Here is a 25,429-nt window from a genome sequence, read left to right as displayed (position 1 = left end):
TGAAAACGCCCACCCGGGCAGTTGTGAGGCAAGTCCGAACTAGATTCCCGCTTTGTTTTTTCAGCCTTAATGACATATTTGACTTGCGTAAAGTTTGTGAGAACTCAGGACAGTCGTACTATCTTTCGTACTATCGCCAGATACCAATTAACATCTCCTTTAAAAAAAAAAACCACGATAAAATGAACTACAGCCAAACAACACGCAGAAAACGGCAATGTTCCGTTAAATGTTGTGAACCTTGAGGCCATGTGCTTCGATCAAAAATATAAACATAACCACGTGTCTCCGAAGTGACCAATCAGAGAGGCTGTTTCAAAACAAGTTTGCACGGGTCGGAGCGTCGCGAGGGGAACAAGTATGGAGGACACGGGACTTGTATTTTAACAGAAGTAACCAGAATCTGGCATCATGTAGCTCGATCGCGAAGTTAAACACGCATTGATTTCAATGAAACTTCATCTGCCATATCAGATAGGCATAGTAGATCGGTAAGCAGCATGGCGGGCGTCAAGGCACTGTCCGGCAGTGGAGCCGGCAGAAAGGGTGGGCAGATGCAGAATCTGTTGGGGGAATTCAAAGGTCTTTATGAAGGAAAGTTGAAACGTCTTGACGAGGCAGAAAGATCCGGAGAAGACATAAGCAGGGTGAGTACTGCATTTTCACATTAAGTGTTATACTGTGGAGCATGTTATGTGTACCAGATGAAACAACTCTTTTGTAATGTTTTGCTGTCGATCATGAATCATTGAATGTGGCCACTTCAGCATCTGTAGTTGAACTTTGTCGACCTTTATTCGAAGGACGTAAGGTAGCGATGTACATATATATATGCCAGAAAGCAACAGGACCGTATACACAGTGTCATACTGGTGTCAGAAATGGTATATTATACAGGTATTCCAATCCAGTATCCTGCAGGCATTTTGTGTCAATCATTGATTCAAAGTAATGAACTTGTGGCTGCAACTGCAAGCAACCTCTTATAGTCTTACCCTGCAGCAACATCTCATTTTTAATGTTACACCTATGTCGGTTAATCCACACATTACCCATACGTTTGCCAGTGTATCAACCCCTAAAGCACTACAGTTAGTATCCATATCTTCTGATACAGGAAGTTGACTAGCTCTTGCAACTTACACGGTTGACTCTTGCGGGAAATTAATGTTGTAATGTTGGGAAGACTATTTACAGGGTTTGTGTTTAAAAATAGGGTTGGAACTGAAGTAATATCACTTTTTTGTCAGCAGTTAAAATTTGTTACCAATATCAAATGTTGACCCAAACACCTCAATGTATTTAAAATGGTGTATCAATATCATGTAAATTTTATTATGATGTATTGGTTTACTGTTTTAGTGAATAGACAGAGCAATGAGTTAATAACACCATAGCTTATTAAAGGTTTACCACCAGGTATGTTTGATAACGAGCCACAAACTTGAGCTCTAACATTGTAATATACTAATAATTGATAGTCCTATTCCTGGGCAGTTTTGTCCTCATTAGGTTGTTACACAAGATGTTTGTTTTTTTAAATAATTTATAATTGGGTTTTTTCTTCTTTTTGTTGTTGTTGCATGTAATTCATTTGCAAGACCTTGGTTTTTGAAATTATACAACAAGTCCATTGAATCAACTATTTCCACTGGTTTTTAAATTTAATTCAATTTTTTTTACTAGACATCTGAAACTTGACATTTTTACAACATATAATTATAAAAGTCATCAGTGCCTCCTGTTTCACTTTCATTGTTTCAAAAGGTATGGGACCTGAGTCATCCATGTGTGCCTTGGTATAACTATAACTCTTTCTTTGTGTTACAAGCAGTGATTAATCCTTGAAATTTGACAGAAGGTACTAATTAATACCAAAACAATGGATACAGTCAGTACTAATCTTTTGTAAGTATAACTGTAAGGTCATCTCCCTTTCTTGTGCTTGCCACAAATGCCAGGAGAATTGTGGGTCCGCTTACTCGGAATTGAATGTTTCTCACGTATTACATCAGATCAGAGAGAGTGAGTCTGAGTGCACACAGAAAATGAAAAATGAGAACATTTGTAACTGCCTAGTACATCATAGTAGTATAATTCATTTGTTTTTCAATGTCAGAATTGATCAGTGAATCTGGCATATTCATCAAATCAGATTCATTGTAAGAAGGCAGAGCTCCAAGAAGAGAAAATGGATCTATGCAAACTAACTTGATCACATGCTTCCCTACCAAGTCCTATTGTCATCCTCCCCACACACCATCACCTCCTAATCCCCACCACCACCACCCACACTAATCCTGCAACAGACTATGAACAAGTTTAAACTGAAAGTACAGCTGTAACTGTAACAGCATGTGCTGTGTTTTCAGCTTGCAGATGCATGGACAGTGATATGAAATACTAATAAGTAATAGGCATTTGGTTGTTGAATCTTTGATGAAGTTGAAAGATTCTCAGGAATTTCAGGATGTTATAGTCTTACGCTCCAAGCGAAGAAAATCCAATCCAACAAATGTTGTGCAAGTATAGACATTTATTTGTATACCCTGCACTATCTTTAGATGCCAACCATATGAAGTAGTTTTGTTGTTTTGTTCACAGACAAAAGTGCGAGTGCTGCAGTCGTACGTGAACGACCTGAGTGAGCAGAATGAAGTCCTGGTCAGCACAGTGGAGGAACTGGAGCGTGAAGCGAACGACCGTGTCGCCCTGCTTGAAGAGAAACTGCAGAAAGCCTCCATCTCTGTCAAGGTAAGGATATTATACAATTTATGGATTTACAGAATGCACCAGGGATTGTGTTAACTTTTTTTTACATTTTTATATTTTACTGGTTGAAATCTCAAAATGCCAGAAACAAAATGGACCAACGGGTCACTGTGTACTGTGGTGGTTGGAAAAAATACACTGACAGCTTTTGCGTAAGCAGTGTAATGATACCACTACCTGCACTGCGTTGCTTGCAGGAGAGACTGATTTTTGTGGGAGCAAGGATGTATTTGTTAAGAGATACCAGTTTAAAAATGGCTAGCATGATCACTGGTGTACTCATGTATTTGCTGAAATCCTCTGATTTAAACTTCAAAGTAAAATGCTGTCAGCCTAAATGTCTGTTTTGCTTTGGCTTATTGCATTTTATCAGATTGTGGCTTTTTGTTTGCTCAAGTAATTTTTGTTTGTCTTCTCTCTCTTTTTGTTTATTTGTTTTGTCTTTTCTGGTAGATGCATACACGATAATTATGTGATGTGTTCAGAAAACGCAAGTTATACAATAATTTACAGAGAAGTGTAGCAATTTTAAAAGATTTACGGAGAAAGAGACATATACCTGTATAACAATTAACATTAACATAGCCTGCAGGTTGCATGAGCAGTGATTATCATCAGTCTGAGGATTGGTTTTGAGTGGGTTGTTGCCCTTAGTCCATACATGTACGTAGTATCATGAACCCAAAGCAGGTTTTTGCATAGCCTGTTATTCCCATAGTCCTAATTAACCCTGAAAGACAAAATTCACATCATGTTTGAAGGCAATTTATTAGCTCAAGAATTGGAATGAATTGTGTGTTTTGTTAGCTGATTGTTGTGTCCTGTGCTTGTTGGGAATGTAGGGAGTGAATGATCCCCCAGGCTGTTTGAAGTAGCTTATCACCCTTGATCCTATTGGGTATTCTGTACATTCTGACATGCTGATGACACCATCTGTACTTATTTAGGAAGGATGTCTGGTGTGTGTTAAATTTTAGTTGCTTTTAATATCTTCTTCTTCTTCGTACGACGGCTTTTAATATCGATCTTGTGTATTTTTTTCTTCTAAACATTGTTGATGGTGTGTTCACTGTCTTAACTTTAGAAATGCCTCCAGTTTAATTGAAATAAAGATATGACAGTATTTTGCATTTACGGACTAAGCTAGAGATAAAGTATGCACAAGACATATATAGAAAAAACATAGAAAAATGTGTGGAAACAACAAAAAGCAACGATAGATCTGGCTTTTATACATGCATTATTTTGCTTTTTTAGGCCAAAAAAATTAGTCTGTTTACGGTATCCCGACCGACCCTATTTTTTCGCGCGACCCTAGACTTTTTTTTGGCATTTGGGGGAAGAAAAAAAGAAAAAAAAAGTCTTTGTTTTTTGGCAAAATAACTTAAAAATATGTTTTTTTGGAGAGAGAAAAAAAAGAGAAAAAAATCCCGACCTACAGACCCTATTTTTTGGGCCTATGTTACCGTAAACAGACTTTTTTTTTGTGTGCCTTACATGCATTAATTTATTGTATGAGGCGTGCAATTGTTGTCAACCAGGAAACCTACTTTCCAGACACTGTTTAATAATTTGTTCTGAGCAGTACCTACCATGACGGTCCAGTGGTTTATGTTTTGTCTTGCTTTATGTTACCTCTGTTCATGTGTGTGTGTGTTTCCTGCTGATTTTAGCAGGTGTTTTTGATTTCCAGTAGCTGTTAAATGGCAATGAAAATTATACAGTACATATATGTGTGTGTGTACGAGAGAGAGAGGCAGATAGACAGCCAGACTGAAAGAGTGTGTGAGAGAGAGAGAGAGAGGCAGGCATTCCTGGCCGCAGATAGCCAGACAGAAGAGTGTGTGAGAGAGAGAGAGAGGCAGGCATTCCTGGCCGCAGATAGCCAGACAGAAGAGTGTGAGAGAGAGAGAGAGAGGCAGGCATTCCTGGCCGCAGATAGCCAGACAGAAGAGTGTGTGAGAGAGAGAGAGAGAGAGGCAGGCATTCCTGGCCGCAGATAGCCAGACAGAAGAGTGTGTGAGAGAGAGAGAGGCAGGCATTCCTGGCCGCAGATAGCCAGACAGAAGAGTGTGTGTGAGAGAGAGAGAGGCAGGCATTCCTGGCCGCAGATAGCCAGACAGAAGAGTGTGTGTGAGAGAGAGAGAGAGAGGCAGGCATTCCTGGCCGCAGATAGCCAGACAGAAGAGTGTGTGTGAGAGAGAGAGAGAGAGCTGGCAGGCATTCCTGGCAGCAGATAGCCAGACAGAAGAGTGTGTGAGAGAGAAAGATGAGGATGCACACACAGAGAAACACACTCATCATTAGTATTTTGCTTACAATTAAATGTTGATGTCTTTCTTGAAATCAATAAAGTGCACAACTCAGCATGCATTACACAATACAAAGGCTGAACCATGGTTTCGTGGTTTTTTTCCAAGGCGAACTGTAATGCAGACTATTTTGTACAGCCCTTTGATAGAGGATATTGTCCATGCCAGAACATGAATTTTTCATCGGGATATCACTTTGCAGGTCAAATGTGCCACCTGATCGATAATTTCTGTATTGGTCAGTGCACATTTAGATGAATGATGGTTCTCTGTTGTTAACACCTGATGTGTTTGCTCTGTCTTTTTGTGTTTCTCTTCTTCTGCCACTCTTGGCTGATATTTGTTCCTCTTTGCACTGGGTTTTATCTTTATTTGCTTGAAGTTCTGCTATCTTGGAAACCAAAAATAGGTACATATTTACTAAAGAATAGCACAGGATATACTGTGCTTTTAATCAGCAATTGGCTGGTTAAGCATCTTTTTATTTTTATTGATTTAAGTCTGAAAACCGGTTAAACACATTTTTTTTCCAGTTGAACAGAACCACCAGCTAATGGTTTGGTTGAGATACTTTGTCCTGCGGAGTTGATGCAGTTCCCTGGTTATTTATATATCAGCTTGCCTGCCCCTACATGGATTCTGTCTCTGACAGACACACAAACACTACAAAGACAGACACACTAACAAACATCATGTCTTGCAGATTTATGATTTACAATAAATAACATGCTTTCTTGATTTTTCCAAGATAGTTATGCAGTCTCATTCCTTGTTCATTAGGCCAAACAGCAGTCCCAATAACTATGTGGTTGAAGTTGTACAAAGGGTGCGTGTTCTTAGAGACACTTCATTTTATTCAGCGAGTTATAGTGAAGAGGAAGAAGAAAAACCAGTGAGTTATTCAGTTATTGACACTTTATTGCATATATATATATAACTGAAAGCTCTGAATGAAGTGTTTTCTCATTTCTTTTACGGTGAAATTGCCACGTAAGTGTTCTTTGCAGACAAGTCTAGCCTTCTTGACCTGTGCATAAAGGCAACATTGGACACGCAGTGTATGAATTGTTTCATGGTTCAGTCGGCACAAGGCAACAGCAAGGGGGAAAGGGGTTGTGCACTTGTGAAAAGAACGCGACAATACGCACGCCCGAGTATGAAAATAGCCAGACAATTATACGGATCTTGTTTGCAAGCATGCCGTTACTCGTTTCCGTCTGGCAGTGAGACTTTCGCGCGCCGTGACACTCACTCGCCCCCCCCCCCCCCTCTCTCTCTCTCTCTCTCTCTTTTTCGTTCTCTCTGCTCTGACTGCCAGATAAGGGTGTTTAAAGGGTTAGCCCATTTATCACCAGGTGTTCGATACACCGTTTAAGTCCTAATGCACAGCAGATCGCTTAGGGCAACTAGGCTTGCCCCGCTCCCCCCCCCCCCCCCCTCTCTCTTTCGCTAGCTTTCTTGGTCATTTAGGCTGTTATAGTTCTTACTTAGAACTTTAAAACACAACCTGCATTAATCGTCTTATTTTATACCCACCCATGCTTGTTTTACAGAGGTAGAAGAAAGGGGGGAAAGTTATGGTCAGTTCCAGACTAAGATTAAGAAGCCATGAACAAAAGCGCGAAGAGCGTTGGGTTACAAAGCCGCCACAACACGACCAATTAGTAGAACCGTCACAGTGCCGCTAGCATAGACTGGGGTAGGTGTGTGTATGTACTGTAGGTCTAGGACTGTCAGAGGTGTGTGTGTGTACCCCGGGTACCAGGCGCGAGTCATGACGTGAGGCCAGAACTGTGGGCACGGTACCGGGTTTCTCTCACTCTCTGTGGTGGCATAAGTGTGTTAGGCTCTCTCTCTCTCTCGCTCTCTTTCTCCCTCTCTCTGCCAGACAGAGAGAAGACCATTCTTTGTGGATATCATGATGTGATAAAGCAGTTCCATATCTTTGTGGGAAGAGGCTGGCAGAGAGAAGGTTGAAGGCATCGAGATGAGATCAAGATGCTGTGATTGTTCAAAAGCTCATTATCTCTGTGAAGTTTGAACGCCTCTGTGAATACTGAACCGTGCTGAGATTTAAGTTCTGTTGCTTTTGTGAAGTTTCAAGTTTCTCAGTAGTCTTCGTATCGTGAGAACCAGATTCTGTTCAAGTTCTGTGAGAGGATCGCACTTCCATCGTAACGACAGGATTCCCCTTTTCCTTGGATTTAATTTCCCGAAGTTGAGGATTGGATTTCTTGACTACGAGTTCAGTCATGGATTACCGAGACTACGACGTGGATCCCGCGTACTGGGATCGCGAATCCCGCTCCAGAAGCCACAGTCCCAACGACAATAAACGGGTCACATGGAGGGAACCCATTGAGCAGCAAAAATCTGTAAGTCGGTCATGGACAAAGGGTTGCTGATGAGGTGGTGGGGATGGCTGGGGTTGATTCTTGAGAATTTAAAGCAATAAAGGCATGACAAAAGCTTATCCCTTTTCCAAACCCAGTTTTTAAGTAATGTAAACGACATGAGACAGTATTTCCAATTTCCAGATTGTCACTTTTTAGGCAACATGTCTGGAGTTATTTTTTTTACGAAATTGTATACTGGCATGCAGATTACCATGATCTTTCAGATTACATTACCGATCTTCTGACCCATCGATCACAGTTGAATCTTGATGGGATTTTATTGCATGTAATAAAACGGTCACGTGGGTGGTATCCGGCGCACTTGTCGACAGCACGCTATAAACGGCGGAAGTCAAGAGGCTGTCGTGGCTAACATTATGACATCTAGTTTCGTTATTTGTTCATTGCAACAGACTCAGTAACGAACGTGTGATGGAAACGAATTCTTTCGGTGAAAATCAGCATGAGAAAACATCGGTCTGTCTTTAACATTCCCATGGCCGGTATCACTCGATGTGTTGGGAACAGTAATATATCTCTTTAACATTTCCACTGTGACCCCCTTCCCCCGCTTCATACCCACCTCTCTTTCTCCACGAGTCGTTTGGAAAGTCTTGGTGACATGAAAATGTGTTCAATCGGGAATGGGAACGTTGCAATTTCAAGGAACGTGGGGGCAAATACCACAGCATGTCAAATCACTGCCAGCGAAAGTTGGGTCCCAAAGCCGGCCGAGACTTTTGAATCTTATCTCCCTCCCTATCCCAGACCCAGTGCACAAGCAGTAGGAACAACTTAAATGGCGCTATCAATTTTTCATCTGTTAACCCCGGCGGCTTAGTTTGGGCTTTAGACGGGATAAGACTTGTTAGTTGCTGAGCTGAGGTGTATGTACAGGTAAATCACTTGCCTTATGCTAAGTTTGTGAACAGAATTGTAACCTGCGGAAATAATTCAGACACCATTAGTTTAAAATCAGTGTGCAGAAACAAACATGCTCAGTGGAAAATGCGGGTGGGGGGGGGGGGGATTTTATAAATACAAGCCCAGCTTACTAAGTACTTTGCGATGTATACCTTTATAGCGCTTACAAAATGAAATGGATACTACATTAACTTGCATTCTTTACAACGCTTACGGTAGGGTTGTAAAAATACCGCATTAACTTGCATTCTTTATAACGCGTACGATAATACTGCATTGAACTTGCTTTCGATGAAGTTTGTCGTGATTTGAACAGCAATTAGGCTCCAAGAGAGGTCGACAGGAGCTAACAGGACAGTTTTATCTGGTGACCTCCCGTCATTGACTAGACTTCGTTTCAGATTTATTGAGACAATGGCCAATGCATCCATAAATATCTCACTTGCGATTGACTCAGAAAATAAGACTGGGTGCACATATTCTGATACATTTTTTCTCAACACACCCGCGCAAAGGCAGCTAGATTTCGAAGAAATGTATACAGGACATATAAGTTATTATTATCATTATTAGTATTGCTCTTGTTGTTAAAGGTATAAAGTATGGTTTCATACAGTCCAGTGAGGTTAGGCCACAAAAAAATAGTCTGTTTACGGTAACCCGACCGACCCTATTTTTTTCGCGCGACCCTAGACTTTTTTTTGGCATTTGGGGGGAAAAAAAAAGAAAAGATTTAATGACGTAAAAATAAAAAAATCCCGACCTACCGACCCTATTTTTTTGGCCTATGTTACCGTAAACAGACCTAAATTTTTTTTGGCCTTACCCACATAAAAATTCAGGCTGCTTTTTTTCCCTGGGGCAAAGCGAGCTGCCATACAGTATGTATGGCGCTTCCACATTTTTATGTTGTTATTATTGTTAATGAGATTTGGAGAAAAAAAAGAAGAAATTGTTATTACGTCAGAAAAAAATCAGTGTCTACTTTGTATTTTATAACTAAACTTTCCTTTCAGCTGTATGATTACACCTCGGATTACTCGTCTTCATATTCTTCGTACTCCTATGATGACGACGACGCAAACACTGGTGACGCACCCGCCGCGCCTGTCATTAGCGATCGAAGCTCTGTCAGTGTACGCTCACGTAGTTCGGAGGTACGAGGGTCTCAGGTCTTATAGTACATAAAGTTGTAGAGTGTTGGTTTAGTTAGATCATGATCATCCTCTTCTCAGGTGGCTTTTAGTTTTATGTTCAACCTGCAGGCTTTTCTTTGTTGGCCTCTGATAGACCTGGCCGCGATTAAAGTGTCCTCATGAGGGATCGAATGTCTCTGGATTTAAAGGATGAATCACTGGGTTTTTTTTATTTGTCGCCGATTCATTGATAGGAGATGTAGTTTTCACCTTCTTAGTTTTGATTTTTGTATTGTAGCGGAGTAGAATACACTTGTGTTTCCATCTTTTATGCAGTAGTCTCAAAGTACAGAGAGTAAAAATCAATGCCCCTGATGTATTTCAAACTTTCTGGTCTTGCACATGAACAGGCTGAACTGCCTTGGTTAACAATAATTAATGTGCACGCAAGGCAGCAGTGACAAAACGGAAAAGGTGACTGTGTCTCTAACATAGCAGAGCCACTTCAACTGTTAGCATGGATCGAAAAATTCAACTTAAGGGTTTGTTTGCTTCTTACAGCATGGCGTCCCGGTTTGACACACTCTTACTTACCAGACTGCTTCCAGGCAATGTACAATGAAACTGCATACAGTATACTTCATGTGGGTCGTTGTAGTACAGGGCCATTCAACACTTGTGTGTGTGTGTGTGTGTGTGTGTGTGTTTTCAAAAGATTGACTTGTGAAGACCAAAAAAGAACACCATTTTAAGGTATCAGCTAACGGCCACACGCGGTCTCTGGACCAAGAGTAGAGTATGTGATATCGTATGCATTTGTTCTTCAGTTCTGCAGAATGGATCAAATTATATTTCATTTCACTGGCTAAGAGGATGTTAGCTCGCCACCGTTGTTTTGAAGACCATTTACGTGTGTTCACTACGATTCTTTAATTGTAGACTGGAGTTTTAGTCCCATATTTGATAGCCCCTTTAAAGGCTCAATCGTCATTTAACACTGCTTTTACGAGATTTATGACAACGCACCGTGTACCCTGTTCTTAATAATAATAACGATTACTTATATAGCGCGTAAACCTCGTGGTGACAAGCCCAGAGCGCTTTACACTTACATAATCACAATACAAACAAGGAAAGAACTAAATCCGAATAAATTCAAACATGGTCACACACACCCACACACGCACGCACACACACATGCACACACACACACACACACACGCACACACACACGCGCGCGCGTGCACACACACAATCTTTCTTTCGTCATTGTCAATGTTCAGGTAACCCGCAATGTCATTCCATGTACGCATACGTTATACTAGTACAACACACACAGGCACATACACATCTTCACGAACGCCACACTTTAGTAGATAATACACGTGGCAGCGCCAATGACTCACCGATCATGGGATCTCCTTCAGAGGTCTAACTTAAACATGTGTGTTTTGAGGGCTGTTCTAAAGGCAGATGGTGACTGGGAATCCCTAATGCTCCGGGGGATTTTCTCCCAGACAAGAGGTCTCTGGTACTTGAAGGATCTCTCAAATCCATAGTTAGTTGATTTTCTGTTTCTTTTTGGTTTACTAAGTTGGTTGGTTGGTTTTTGGGGTTTAATGTCTCTTCAGCAGATGCTAGCTGCTATTCGAGACCGATGCAGTTATTTTCTTTCCCCTTCATATGGCAAGTTCTACGTTTCAGACTATTTACATTCAAATCTATCACTGTAAAAGAAGGTTCTAAAAATTAATAATTTTCACTTCTGGTACTTTAAATCTTGTAAAAAATCTTGATCTCTTTTAAAAAGTTAAAAATCTTGTCCGGGGGAACATCCCGGAATAAAACCTTCAGTGTTTCCGCATTGTAGTGTTTGTCTCGAAATTCTTGAACGTCTACACATTTTGTGAGAACATGTTCTAATGTCCATGGTTCGTCACATCCAAAACAGTATGGTGGATCTTCACCTTTCAGCAGATACGAATGTGTAATGTGACTGTGCCCAATGTGTAAGCGACAGAGAACTGTCTCTTCTTTCCTGTTGAGGCGACATTGGGGTAGGCTGTCCGACAGCTGGGGGACGATCTTATGAAGTTTATTTTCTTCACATTCGTCCCATTCACTCTGCCATAGGTACTTTATGTACATGTTGGTGCGAGTTCTGAAATCTGAATGCTTTGTGTGTTTGTCAGTGATGAGTCTTTCTCTGGCTTCTTTTGCAGCTTGATCAGCTGCAGAGTTGCCTCTAATTCCAACATGGGATGGCACCCATGCAAACACAATCCTTTTGCCTTCTTCAATCAGAGATGCATGTAGCTCTTGGATTTCGACCAACAGTGGGTGATCTAGCTGAGTTCTCTTCACGGCGGTAAGAGCCGATAGGGAATCCGACAGAATCAGGAAGTCTTTCTTTTTTGACTGATATACCTGTTTCAGAGCTAGCTGTAAAGCTTTCAACTCTGCAGAAAATACAGAACTGTCATCCGGAAGACGGGCCGAAAAGGCCCTATCGAGTTTAGGGCCAGTGACAGAAGCTGATGCCACTTTACTTTCAGCTTTGGACCCATCAGTGTATATTCGTTGATGGGAAGGAAACTCGGTACAGAACTGGCTAAAACACTGTTTAAAAATCAAATCATTTGTCTCTGACTTCTTTAACCTTGTCAGATCGAGTCGAACAACTGGATCTGGCAATGTCCATGGAGGTGTTTCTGTCCATCGATTTTCACTAACATGATCGAGTTTTATCTTTGATTCGGCCAGATGTGACTGAATCCGAGAAGACAGAGGTGCTCGATCATTTGGGTGACTTTCAAAAAATTCAGAGCATTGTGGTTGAAATACGCATTGGTAGGCTGGATTTGTAGGCATAGCTTTCAGTTTCAACACATAATTTAGGGTGAGTTTCAGGCGTCGCAGCCTCAGAGAGGGTTCTTTGGCCTCAAAATATAAGGACTGTACTGGAGACGTCCTGAAAGCTCCCAGACAAAGACGTATACCCTGGTGGTGTATTGTGTCTAATAGCCTTAGGTTGGATTTTGCGGCTCCACCATAGACGACACAACCATAGTCCAACTTGGATCGGATTAAAGCACGGTAAAGTCTGAGTAGGACTGTGCGGTCAGCACCCCAGTCCATATGAGAAACCACTTTCAATACATCCAGAGCTTTCAGACATGATGTTCTCAGATACTGGATATGTTTAAGGAATGTTAGTCGACGGTCAAAGGTCAGTCCTAGGAATTTAAATTCTTCAACAACCTTGACAGGATTACCATTCAGGACCAGAGAGGGTTGGTTGGTTTGGTTTTTGGGGTTTAATGTCTCTTCAGCAGATGCTAGCTGCTATTCGAGACCGATGCAGTTATTTTCTTTTCCCTTCATATGGCAAGTTCTACGTTTCAGACTATTTACATTCAAATCTATCACTGTAAAAGAAGGTTCTAAAAATTAATAATTTTCACTTCTGGTACTTTAAATCTTGTAAAAAATCTTGATCTCTTTTAAAAAGTTAAAAATCTTGTCCGGGGGAACATCCCGGAATAAAACCTTCAGTGTTTCCGCATTGTAGTGTTTGTCTCGAAATTCTTGAACGTCTACACATTTTGTGAGAACATGTTCTAATGTCCATGGTTCGTCACATCCAAAACAGTATGGTGGATCTTCACCTTTCAGCAGATACGAATGTGTAATGTGACTGTGCCCAATGTGTAAGCGACAGAGAACTGTCTCTTCTTTCCTGTTGAGGCGACATTGGGGTAGGCTGTCCGACAGCTGGGGGACGATCTTATGAAGTTTATTTTCTTCACATTCGTCCCATTCACTCTGCCATAGGTACTTTATGTACATGTTGGTGCGAGTTCTGAAATCTGAATGCTTTGTGTGTTTGTCAGTGATGAGTCTTTCTCTGGCTTCTTTAGCAGCTTGATCAGCTGCAGAGTTGCCTCTAATTCCAACATGGGATGGCACCCATGCAAACACAATCCTTTTGCCTTCTTCAATCAGAGATGCATGTAGCTCTTGGATTTCGACCAACAGTGGGTGATCTAGCTGAGTTCTCTTCACGGCGGTAAGAGCCGATAGGGAATCCGACAGAATCAGGAAGTCTTTCTTTTTTGACTGATATACCTGTTTCAGAGCTAGCTGTAAAGCTTTCAACTCTGCAGAAAATACAGAACTGTCATCCGGAAGACGGGCCGAAAAGGCCCTATCGAGTTTAGGACCTGTGACAGAAGCTGATGCCACTTTACTTTCAGCTTTGGACCCATCAGTGTATATTCGTTGATGGGAAGGAAACTCGGTACAGAACTGGCTAAAACACTGTTTAAAAATCAAATCATTTGTCTCTGACTTCTTTAACCTTGTCAGATCGAGTCGAACAACTGGATCTGGCAATGTCCATGGTGGTGTTTCTGTCCATCGATTTTCACTAACATGATCGAGTTTTATCTTTGATTCGACCAGATGTGACTGAATCCGAGAAGACAGAGGTGCTCGATCATTTGGGTGACTTTCAAAAAATTCAGAGCATTGTGGTTGAAATACGCATTGGTAGGCTGGATTTGTAGGCATAGCTTTCAGTTTCAACACATAATTTAGGGTGAGTTTCAGGCGTCGCAGCCTCAGAGAGGGTTCTTTGGCCTCAAAATATAAGGACTGTACTGGAGACGTCCTGAAAGCTCCCAGACAAAGACGTATACCCTGGTGGTGTATTGTGTCTAATAGCCTTAGGTTGGATTTTGCGGCTCCACCATAGACGACACAACCATAGTCCAACTTGGATCGGATTAAAGCACGGTAAAGTCTGAGTAGGACTGTGCGGTCAGCACCCCAGTCCGTATGAGAAACCACTTTCAATACATCCAGAGCTTTCAGACATGATGTTCTCAGATACTGGATATGTTTAAGGAATGTTAGTCGACGGTCAAAGGTCAGTCCTAGGAATTTAAATTCTTCAACAACCTTGACAGGATTACCATTCAGGACCAGAGAGGGTTCTGGCATGGCTCCCCTTTGTTTGCAAAGATGCATACAGACAGTTTTGCTGGTGGAAAATTTGAAACCGTTCTCCGTTACCCATTTTTGCACCTTGTCTATACATAATTGAAGCTGCCTTTCCACTCTATGTAGGGATTTGCCATGCACACAAAGTGCAAAGTCATCAACAAACAAGGATGACTCGGATCCTTTCAGTACTGCCTTTACTATGTTATTGATTTTGATGTTGAACAACATGGGTGATAGAATGCTTCCTTGAGGAACACCCATCTCTTGTTGACAGAACTCTGATAGGTTGGGACCGACCCGTACTGTAAAAAATCGATTACTTAGAAATCCTTCCACAAAAACAGGGAGACGTCCACGATTAACCATGGTGGGGGAGAAATCCAGGGTACAGTCAAATACAGGTGAAAGGGCCATGGAAGACAGAAATCAGACACAAGACTAGAGCAGAAAACTGCAGGTGATCAATCGGGAGAGCTTTGAGACATGACATACAGGTGAACGGACCAAATCAGACAGAAATCAGACTTCAAGAGAAGAGAAACACAGATAGCGGAGCACTCGGCGAAAACAGCCCCGGCACGTGTAGCCGGCTCCAAGGGGCCAGAGGGTTCTGGCATGGCTCCCCTTTGTTTGCAAAGATGCATACAGACAGTTTTGCTGGTGGAAAATTTGAAACCGTTCTCTGTTACCCATTTTTGCACCTTGTCTATACATAATTGAAGCTGCCTTTCCACTCTATGTAGGGATTTGCCACGCACACAAAGTGCAAAGTCATCAACAAACAAGGATGACTCGGATCCTTTCAGTACTGCCTTTACTATGTTATTGATTTTGATGTTGAACAACATGGGTGATAGAATGCTTCCTTGGGGAACACCCATCTCTTGTTGACAGAACTCTGATAGGTTGGGACCGACCCGTACTGTAAAAAATCGATTACTTAGAAATCCTTCCACAAAAACAGGGAGACGTCCACGAAAACCCATTTCATGCAAATCAGCTAAAATACCGTGTTTCCAGGTCGTGTCGTAAGCCTTCTCGAGGTCAAAAAATATAGCTAGTACATGTTCAGATCTCGCAAAGGCCTCTCGAACGAAGGTCTCAAAACGTACCAAATGATCAGTGGTGCTGTGTCCCTTTCGGAAGCCACATTGCACATCACTTAAGAGGTTTTGTTTTTCTAGGTACCACACCATCCTAGCGTTGACCAATCTCTCCATGGTTTTACACAGACAGCTGGTCAAGGCTATCGGACGGTAGTTGCTGGGGTTTGTATGATCTTTACCTGGTTTTGGAATGGGGACAATCATCGCTTCTTGCCATGAAGGTGGAAAGGATCCACTCTCCCATATGTGGTTAAAAACCTTCAGCAAGACCAGAAGACAACTTTCTGGTAGGTGTGTGAGGAACTGATAATGTATTCCGTCCAGCCCCGTTGCTGAGTTGTTGCATTTTTGTAAGGCTTGTTTGAGTTCAGTTATACTGAACAACTTGTTGTAGTTCTCCTCATTCTGAGATGAGAAGTTTATGGGTTTACGTTCTTGGGTGGCTTTGATTTTTTGAAAATCTGTGCAGTAATTTTCTGTTGATGAGTTTTTTTCCATTGTTGAAGCCAGAACGTTTGCTACTTCATTCTTTTGGGTTATAAGGGATCCATTTACCACAAGGTGGTTAATTGATGCAGATCCTTTTTTCCCTTTGATTTTACGAATAGCATTCCAAACTTTACTTGATGATACCTTAGAGTTTAAGTTTGAGCAAAAAGACCTCCAGGATGTTCTTTTAGAATGTTTTATGACAGTGCGACTCTTAGCGCGAAATCTGAAGAAAGTCAACTTCTTGCTAAGGGTCGGGCATCTGTAGAACCTGTGTAGACTTCTCTTTCGCTCAGATCGGGCTTCTTGGCATTCTTTATTAAACCATGGCACTTTAATGCGGTTGTTTGAAGATGTTTTTGGGATGTACTCAGTGGCAATGTCTTGTAGAGTGTTTGTAAAAATAGATGATGGGTCGTCACTTCCATCAAAGACAGTGTCTTCTGTGAGTTGGACAGAACATTCGGCAGTAAAAGACAGCCAGTTTGCCTTGTTCAGGTTCCATCTCTGGGGAGAAGCTTCTTCCAATCCATCTATTTGAGACATCAAGATAGGGAAATGATCGCTACCACATGTGTCATCATAGACCTTAAATTCAAAGTCTAGAACAAGAGAGGTGTCGCAAATAACTAGATCTAGTATGGACTTGCATCCTGTTGCTGGATGGAGATATGTTGGTACTCCATCGTTTAAAACGCATAGATTACGATTGTCTAAAAAATCTTCTAGAATTCGTCCTCTCGTACTTAGAGAGTTGCTGCCCCATAAAGGGGAATGAGCGTTAAAATCTCCCATTAAAACAAAGGGAGCTGGAAGCTGATCAATAAGATTTTCAAGATCGTGCTTCGTGTAACATTTTGATGGTGGTTGGTTGGTTGGTTTTTGGGGTTTAATGTCTCTTCAGCAGATTTTTGATGGTGACAGATATACACTGCAGAGAGTGATGGTTTTATCTAATGTCACTCGTGCTGCGACGGCTTGAATGTTTGTACATAGGTTGATCTCACTACAAAGTACACTTTTCTTAATCAAAAGAGCAACTCCCCCAGACGTGTTATTGTCTGAATGGTTTCTAAAAACATTGTATCCAGATACATTAAAATCTTTGTTTGGTTTCAGCATTGTTTCCTGTAATGCTGTAGCAACAGGATGAAATTTGTGTAAAAGTAGACATAATTCTTCATAGTTAGCTTGGACCCCTCTACAATTCCATTGAATAAAATTGGCTATGTTTGTTTAGTTTTAAGAAGTTTCTGCCTCCATACCCTCTTCGTCGGATAAACTCCCAAAATGATTGTATAGTGTGATGGGATTTTTCTCCATTTTTGGGGTGCGAGGCGATCTTTGGGGCAGAGTAACTTTTCCCTTGTCCGGAGGTGTTCGTGGTGTGGATTGAGTAAGGTCCACTACCTCGACGGCCCCCTTCCTGTGAGTTGCCCTGTGAACGGGCTTCTGGGTTGGGGTGGTGAAGCGAACCTCACCAGGAGACCCCATAGGGTCCTCAATTGGGGTGGTGAAGCGAGCCTCACCAGGAGCCCCCACAGGGTCTCCAGTTGGGGCGGTGAAGCAAACCTCACCAGGAGACCCCATAGAGTCTCCAGTGGGGATAGCCCCACCTGTGCTTTCATCTGTCTGTGTACAAATACTTTTGTTTCTTGTGGGCTCTGTCCTTTTCAACATGGACGGGCCTGCCTGGACACCCACAGACCTATATGAAATACTGGTCTGGGTGGGTGTTGACTTTGTTGCAGGTCTTTGACTGACTGCTGCCGCAAAACTTTTCTGGAAGGAAAAAACATTAGTTTTTTCAACCTCCTTCCTGGCGTCTGAGAAAGACATCTTTTTCTCCATTTTTGTTTTTTGAATGGCCTGTTCAAACTTGTATTTTGGACATTCTCTGGAGGACGGGGAATGGTTTCCCTTACAGTTTGTGCAGGTGGGTGGTGATGTGCAGGGACCTTCGTGAGGATCTCCGCCACACCTCTCGCACACTGCCTTCTGTTTACATCCAGCCTTTGAATGTCCAAATCTTTGGCATTGGAAACATCTCATTGGTGATGGAATATACAAAGTCACTCTTATTTGAACAAATCCCACTTTTATTTTCTCAGGGATGGTTGGTGTACAAAAAGTGACGAAAAGGGTGTTGGTGGGTACTCTGATATCGCCCTTCCTGATCAGCACCCGGTACACATCAATGACACCTTGATCCTTTAGGCCTTCTTTTATTTCAGCCTCACTGAGGCCCTCCAGCTCTCGGCATCGGATGACTCCTTTGCTGGTGTTCAGGCCTCTGTGAGGACTGACCTTGACCGGTCTATCAACAAATTTCTGACCATTCAGACGGAGAAGACCATCTGATGCCTTTTTTGAAGGACATTCAATCAGTAGAGAACCATTTCGAAGCCTCTTAATGTTGTCTATCGTTGATGATACTCCTGCAATAACCTTCTGTATCGCAAAAGGCGAAAGTTTGGAGATGGGCTGTGCCTCATCTGCTGTCTCAACAACAATGAAACGGGGCCAGGCCTCGCTGATGTTGTTCTTTGTTGCTCTGACTCGGACTTCATCGTCAGAGTCAGAGTCAACGCAGTATCTTCGTTTGTTTCTGTTTTGGGTGTTTGAAAAAAAAGAAGAAAAAGAAGAGGAAGCCATGTTTGAGGCCTTTATCTTCGTCGCATCTGATCCCCACCCACCACGGAGCCCAACAAGGGGACGCTTAGGTGGAGCGGTTATCCAACTCCAGAGCGCCAAGGATACAGATGGATATACGCAGCGATAAGAGGAAACATATGGTATCAATCTGTAATAGGAGATTTAACTCTTTCCAAGCGGAAACGGGTTAGGTAACAACTTGGCATAATGTTCGTCAACTCTTTCCAAGCGGAAACGGATTAGGTAACAACTTGGCATAGTGTTTGTCCCGACTACCGCCGCCCCCTCCTACCGCCGCTTGCTCCTTTAGCCAAAGGTCCGATGCAATATGCTCAAGACATATACCCAGACTTGACCAGCCGATTGATTGAAGCGGGTAAGCCTTTTTCAACCTCCTGTCTTAGATAAAGACTGGGCCAAAATGATGTGTTGGCGCTACAAAGTCGCAACTAAGTAAACCCCTCAATCATCAGGTCACCAGCCCAAACCGGTACAGGTCGCAGCGCACGGCAAACACGCTGGGTCTTAAGAAGACCACAGAGAAATAAGGATGTGGAAAAGAAGACTTTTGGGAAGTGAAATAAAGGTGACGGATCCAGTCAGGTAGAAATAAGACAAGAAAGGAATTAGAAAACTGCAGGGAATAGTAGGGATGGTTTTTTGGAAGGAAATATAGGTGAAAGGACTGGTAAGGCAGAAATAAGACAAAAGAAGAGAAGTAAAGGGGTGGGGTAGCTTGGTGGAAACACTCCCGCCGCGTGAAGGCGACCCCATGGGAGCGGTTTACTAAGTACATTGGTATCTGTTGCAGAGCGAATAGAGGAGAGGTTTGAATATTTTGATAACATCTCAGAGAGATAAGCAGGTCCTGTACCATGAAAGAAGGAGAAACAAATGCATGCAATTTTGTATTGAATACGACTTCTTACAGGCAGCCAGTGAAGAGATCTCAAAACAGGTGTGATGTGGTGTCTTTTAGGGGTCTTTGTGATTAATCTAGCGGAGTTGTTCTGTACTTTCTGCAGTTCTTCTGTCAGATATTGGGAGGGTTGGCGACAGGTCGGTCCACTAATTAGGTGTGATTTTGTGGCAGGTGGTTTTGAAAGGGTTCTATAATTGTTTGGTGACGGCGGCCCTTTTTCACTACGCCTCATTACGCCATGTTCCTGTCAGCCCCACATTCAGGTGTTGAGTGTCTCTGCTTAGTGGGGCTTCTTTTGACTTTTACCGAGACACTTTATGGGCTTGTATATGGACAGGAATTAGCTTACTGAGTGACTCTCTCTCTCTCTCTCTCTCTCTGTTTCTCTCTCTCTCTGTTTCTCTCCATCTCTGTTTCTCTCCGTCTTTGTTTCTGTCTGTGTGTGTGTGTGTGTGTGTTTGAAAGGTACTACAAGAAACACTCAACAAGGGTAAAAGGAGAAACAGAACCATTAGTCGCCTCTTACGACATGCTGGGTAGCAACGGGTAAATTCTTTCTGTCCCAACCAATATGGGACTCCCCCTAACCCGCAGGGGGTGACTCATCATGTGTGGCATCAATAGTTGTTGCTTTATATTTTTCCCTTCCACATAAGTTATGACATTGATGATTGTAGCATAGACCATGACAATTACGACTGTATTACTTTTTGGTGATTATGAGGCCATTTTAAGCATTTCAGATCATTATGTATCATCTCTTTCAAATAAGTTCAATAATATCAAGGATTCCACCTGTAATATTCAAGTGTACTATGCTAGTGTTTTGTTTTGAAAGAATCCAATTCGCAAGTACTGTTTGGCCCATGCTATTTGCTTTGTGGTTTTCAACAGTGTACTAAAGTATTGAGAGAACACATGGGTACCGTTCAGCCCTTGGCGGTTTGCTTTGTGGTTTTAAACTGTAATAAAGTGTTCAGAAAACCCACCAGTACTGTTCAACCCATGGCTGTTTGCTTTTTTTGGTCATAGGAGGTTTGCTTTGTGGTTTTAAACTGTAATAAAGTGTTCAGAAAACCCATGAGTACTGTTCAACCCATGGCTGTTTGCTTTGTTTGGTCATAGGAGGTTTGCTTTGTGGTTTTAAACTGTAATAAAGTTTTCAGAAAACCCATAAGTACTGCATGTTCAGCCCATGGCTGTTTGCTTATTTCAGCCCTCAGCTGTTTGCTTTTCAACAGAATACTAAAGTTTTGAGAGAACCCACAAGTACTGCTCAGCCCTCGGCTGTTTGCTTTTCAACAGAGTACTAAAGTTTTGAGAGAACCCACAAGTACTGTTCAGTCCTTACTGCTTTCTTTACGCATTTTAACAATGTACTTAAAAAAAAAAGTTTAAAAAAAAGCCCATTACCATAATGTATCTAAAACGGTCCTGTAACCTATTACAATAAGTTCTAATGCAACACTGCCTACCCCCCCTCCCCCTACACACACATATAGCTATCTTAAAAAAACTGTCTGAAAGATGACATACAAGAGACCTAAAAACCAAAAAAATCAAACACAAAGATGACTTACAGGGTTTAGGGACAACAAATACAAACAAAAACAAAACAATCGGAACAACAAAAAAGACAACAAAAAAAACAATCACACAAAAAACGAGGTTTAGGGGATTCAATTTTGAGATGGGACCCAAGAAGAAAAACAAAAATTGGTTTACAGGAATCACGGACCTTTAACAAACACAACAAAACCAACAAATTACACACATACAAACACAAAACGAGGTTTAGGGGATTCAACGCCGCGCCAGGGACCTTAAACAGCAACAAGAAATAAAACAAAAATGGTTTACAGGAACCAGGGACCTTTAACAACAACACCACCAACAACACAACGCACACTGTGATACAAACACAAAACGAAGTTTACGGGATTCAACGCCACGCCAGGGACCTTAAACAGCAACAATAAACGAACAAAAAAACGGTTTACAGGGTTCAGGGACTTTTAACAAACACAACACCCAAAAAAAAAAAAAATCTACAAACACAAAACGAGGTTTACGGGATTCAACGCCACGCCAGGGACCTTAAACAGCAACAAGAAATAAAACAAAAAAACGGTTTACAGGAATCAAGGACCTTTAACAAACACAACAAAACCAACAAAGTACACACATACAAACACAAAACGAGGTTTACGGGATTCAATGCCACGCCAGGGACCTTAAACAGCAACAAGAAATAAAACCAACAAAAAAACGGTTTACAGGAATCAAGGACCTTTAACAAAAACACCACAAGAAGGGCAAAGCCCATACGACTCACATGCTTGACCTCGACCTTTACATGACCTTGACCTTGACCTTGCACTTTCTGCGTCACATTGGTTTTAAACTGTAACTAAACCTAGCAATGACATCATACACTAAGAACTGCTTTACACATTTTTCCTACCAAAATACATCCAACACAAAGCTGTTAATTCAAGACATAGGAAGTACAATGGTGCTTATTGGCTCTTTCTACCATGAGATATGGTCACTTTTAGTGGTTCACTACCTTATTTTGGTCACATTTCATAAGGGTCAAAGTGACCTTGATCATATGTGACCAAATGTGTCTTATGATGAAAGCATAACATGTGCCCCACATAATTTTTAAGTTTGAAACAGTTATCTTCCATAGTTCAGGGTCAAGGTCACTTCAAAATATGTATACAATCCAACTTTGAAGAGCTCCTGTGACCTTGACCTTGAAGCAAGGTAAACCAAAGTGGTATCAACAGATGGGGCTTACTTTGCCCTATATATCATATATAGGTGAGGTATTCAATCTCAAAAACTTCAGAGAAAATGGGAAAAATGGGAACAATAGCTGTTTTTTAGACAACATTTATGGCCCCTGCGACCTTGACCTTGAAGCAAGGTCAAGATGCTATGTATGTTTTTTGGGGCCTTGTCATCATACACCATCTTGCCAAATTTGGTACTGATAGACTGAATAGTGTCCAAGAAATATCCAACGTTAAAGTTTTCCGGACGGACGTCCGGACGGACGGACGACTCGGGTGAGTACATAGACTCACTTTTGCTTCGCATGTGAGTCAAAAACCAACAAAGTAAACACATACAAACACAAAACGAGGTTTACGGGATTCTTAGTAATACAAACCATCTGTGGTTAGCCACTAAGTTTGTACAGAATGCCAGATTGTTTGGTTTGTAATACTTGTGATCGTCTCTTCAGCTGATATTGCTATTCGAGACCGATTCAATGGGTTGGTTGGTTGGGTTGGTAATATTTTTGATCGTCTCTTCAGCTAATATTGCAATTTGAGACCAATCCAATTGGTTGGTTTGTAATATGTTGATCATCTCTTCAGCCGATATTCGAGATCGATCCAATGGGTTGGTTGGTTGGGTTGGTAATATTTGTGATTGTCTCTTCAGCTGATATTGCTATTCGAGACCGATCCGATTGGTTGATTTGTAATATGTTGATCATCTCTTCAGCTGATATTGCTATTCGAGATCGATCCAATGGGCTGGTTGGTTGGGTTGGTAATATTTGTGATTGTCTCTTCAGCTGATATTGCTATTCGAGATCGATCCAATGGGCTGGTTGGTAATATTTGTGATCATCTCTTTAGCTGTTATTGCTATTCGAGACCGATCCAATGGGTTGGCTGGTAATATTTTTGATCGTCTCTTCAGTTCATATTGCTATAGGCTGGTTGAGCCGGTAGCTCCAGTGCGGAGGAGGGTAAGGGGGATGAGGAACAGGCCGATGCCTTACAACAGACTTGTAACTGTAACGTTGGCATGACTGATCACCATAGAGCACTGTCTTCTGTGATTGTAACGTTGGCATGACTGATCACCATAGAGCACTGTCTTGTGACTGTGACGTTGACATGACTGATCACCCACCATACAACACTGTCTTGTGACTGTGACGTTGACATGACTGATCACCCACCATACAACACTGTCTTGTGACTGTGACATTGACATGACTGATCACCCACCATACAACACTGTCTTGTGACTGTGACGTTGACATGACTGATCACCATACAACACTGTCTTGTGACTGTGACGTTGACATGACTGATCACCATCGAGCACTGTCTTGTGACTGTAACGTTGACATGACTGATCACCAAACAACACTGTCTTGTGACTGTGACATTGACATGACTGATCACCATAGAGCACTGTCTTGTGACTGTGACGTTGACATGACTGATCACCATAGAGCACTGTCTTGTGACTGTGACGTTGACATGACTGATCACCATACAACACTGTCTTGTGACTGTGACGTTGGCATGACTGATCACCATACAACACCGTCTTGTGACTGAAACATTGGCATGACTGATCACAATACAACACTGTCTTGTGACTGTGACATTGACATGACTGATCACCATAGAGCACTGTCTTGTGACTGTAACGTTGACATGACTGATCACAATACAACACTGTCTTGTGACTGTGACGTTGGCATGACTGATCACCATACAACACCTTCTTGTGACTGAAACATTGGCATGACTGATCACCATACAACACTGTCTTGTGACTGTGACGTTGACATGACTGATCACCATAGAGCACTGTCTTGTGACTGTAACGTTGACATGACTGATCACCATACAACACTGTCTTGTGACTGTGACGTTGGCATGACTGATCACCATACAACACCTTCTTGTGACTGAAACACTGGCATGACTGATCACCATACAACACTGTCTTGTGACTGTGACGTTGACATGACTGATCACCATAGAGCACTGTCTTGTGACTGTAACGTTGACATGACTGATCACCATACAACACTGTCTTGTGACTGTAACGTTGGCATGACTGATCACCTTACAACACTGTCTTGTGACTGTAACGTTGGCATGACTGATCACCATACAACACTGTCTTGTGACTGTAACATTGGCATGACTGATCACCATACAACACTGTCTTGTGACTGTAACGTTGACATGACTGATCACCATACAACACTGTCTTGTGACTGTGACGTTGGCATGACTGATCACCATACAACACTGTCTTGTGACTGTGACGTTGGCATGACTCAGATCACCATACAACACTGTCTTGTGACTGTAACGTTGGCATGACTGATCACCATAGAGCACTGTCTTGTGACTGTGACGTTGACATGACTGATCACCATAGAGCACTGTCTTGTGACTGTAACGTTGGCATGACTGATCACCATACAACACTGTCTTGTGACTGTGACGTTGGCATGACTCAGATCACCATAGAACAGTTCAGAGAGGGTTCTACTGTGTACTGTTATCCATCTCTTTTTTCAACTGCTCTACCAGGAACCAATATGTCCTGGGAGTCTTTGGCAGAACACTGTGGACACTTTGGCTGGACACATGGGGACACTTTGGCTCAGAACTTAATTGGCCGATTGCAAGATTTTTTCCTTTCTCAGTTTGGTACACAGCAAGATAATATAATATCTATAGGACCCAGTGTTAACCTGTTGGTCATCTCAGGGTGACATGTTTTTTTGTGTTATTTTCTTCTTTAAATGAAGACCGCATCAAGCTGTTTTCTTTCAGTTTCAGTGTGGTACACAACAAGATGATATAATGTTTATTAGACCCTGTCAACCAATTGGTCATCTCAGGGTGACATTGTGTTCTTTTCTTTTTGT

The 25,429-nt window shown here is 41.9% G+C and overlaps 1 protein-coding gene across 7 annotated transcripts in view; it reads left to right on the top strand.

The window, feature by feature from the left end:
* The first annotated feature begins 331 nt into the window (after window positions 1-331).
* LOC138975218 (early endosome antigen 1-like) overlaps window positions 332-25,429 on the top strand; it is a 144,091-nt gene continuing 118,993 nt past the window's right edge. For 5 of the 7 annotated variants that reach the window (XM_070347887.1, XM_070347898.1, XM_070347873.1 and 2 more), the window contains exons 1-2: window positions 332-647; window positions 2,605-2,754. In XM_070347887.1, coding sequence (XP_070203988.1) covers window positions 501-647; window positions 2,605-2,754 — 297 coding nt within the window. In that variant the 5' untranslated portion in view covers window positions 332-500. Of the gene's footprint in view, window positions 648-2,604; window positions 2,755-6,847; window positions 7,460-9,420; window positions 9,562-25,429 lie in introns of those variants that run through there. The other 2 variants (XM_070347883.1, XM_070347910.1) reach the window with 2 other exon arrangements.

The sequence above is a fragment of the Littorina saxatilis genome, linkage group LG1, assembly GCF_037325665.1.
Source record: "Littorina saxatilis isolate snail1 linkage group LG1, US_GU_Lsax_2.0, whole genome shotgun sequence".
Classification (NCBI taxonomy): domain Eukaryota; kingdom Metazoa; phylum Mollusca; class Gastropoda; order Littorinimorpha; family Littorinidae; genus Littorina; species Littorina saxatilis.
This window is presented reverse-complemented; position numbering and strand designations above follow the sequence as displayed.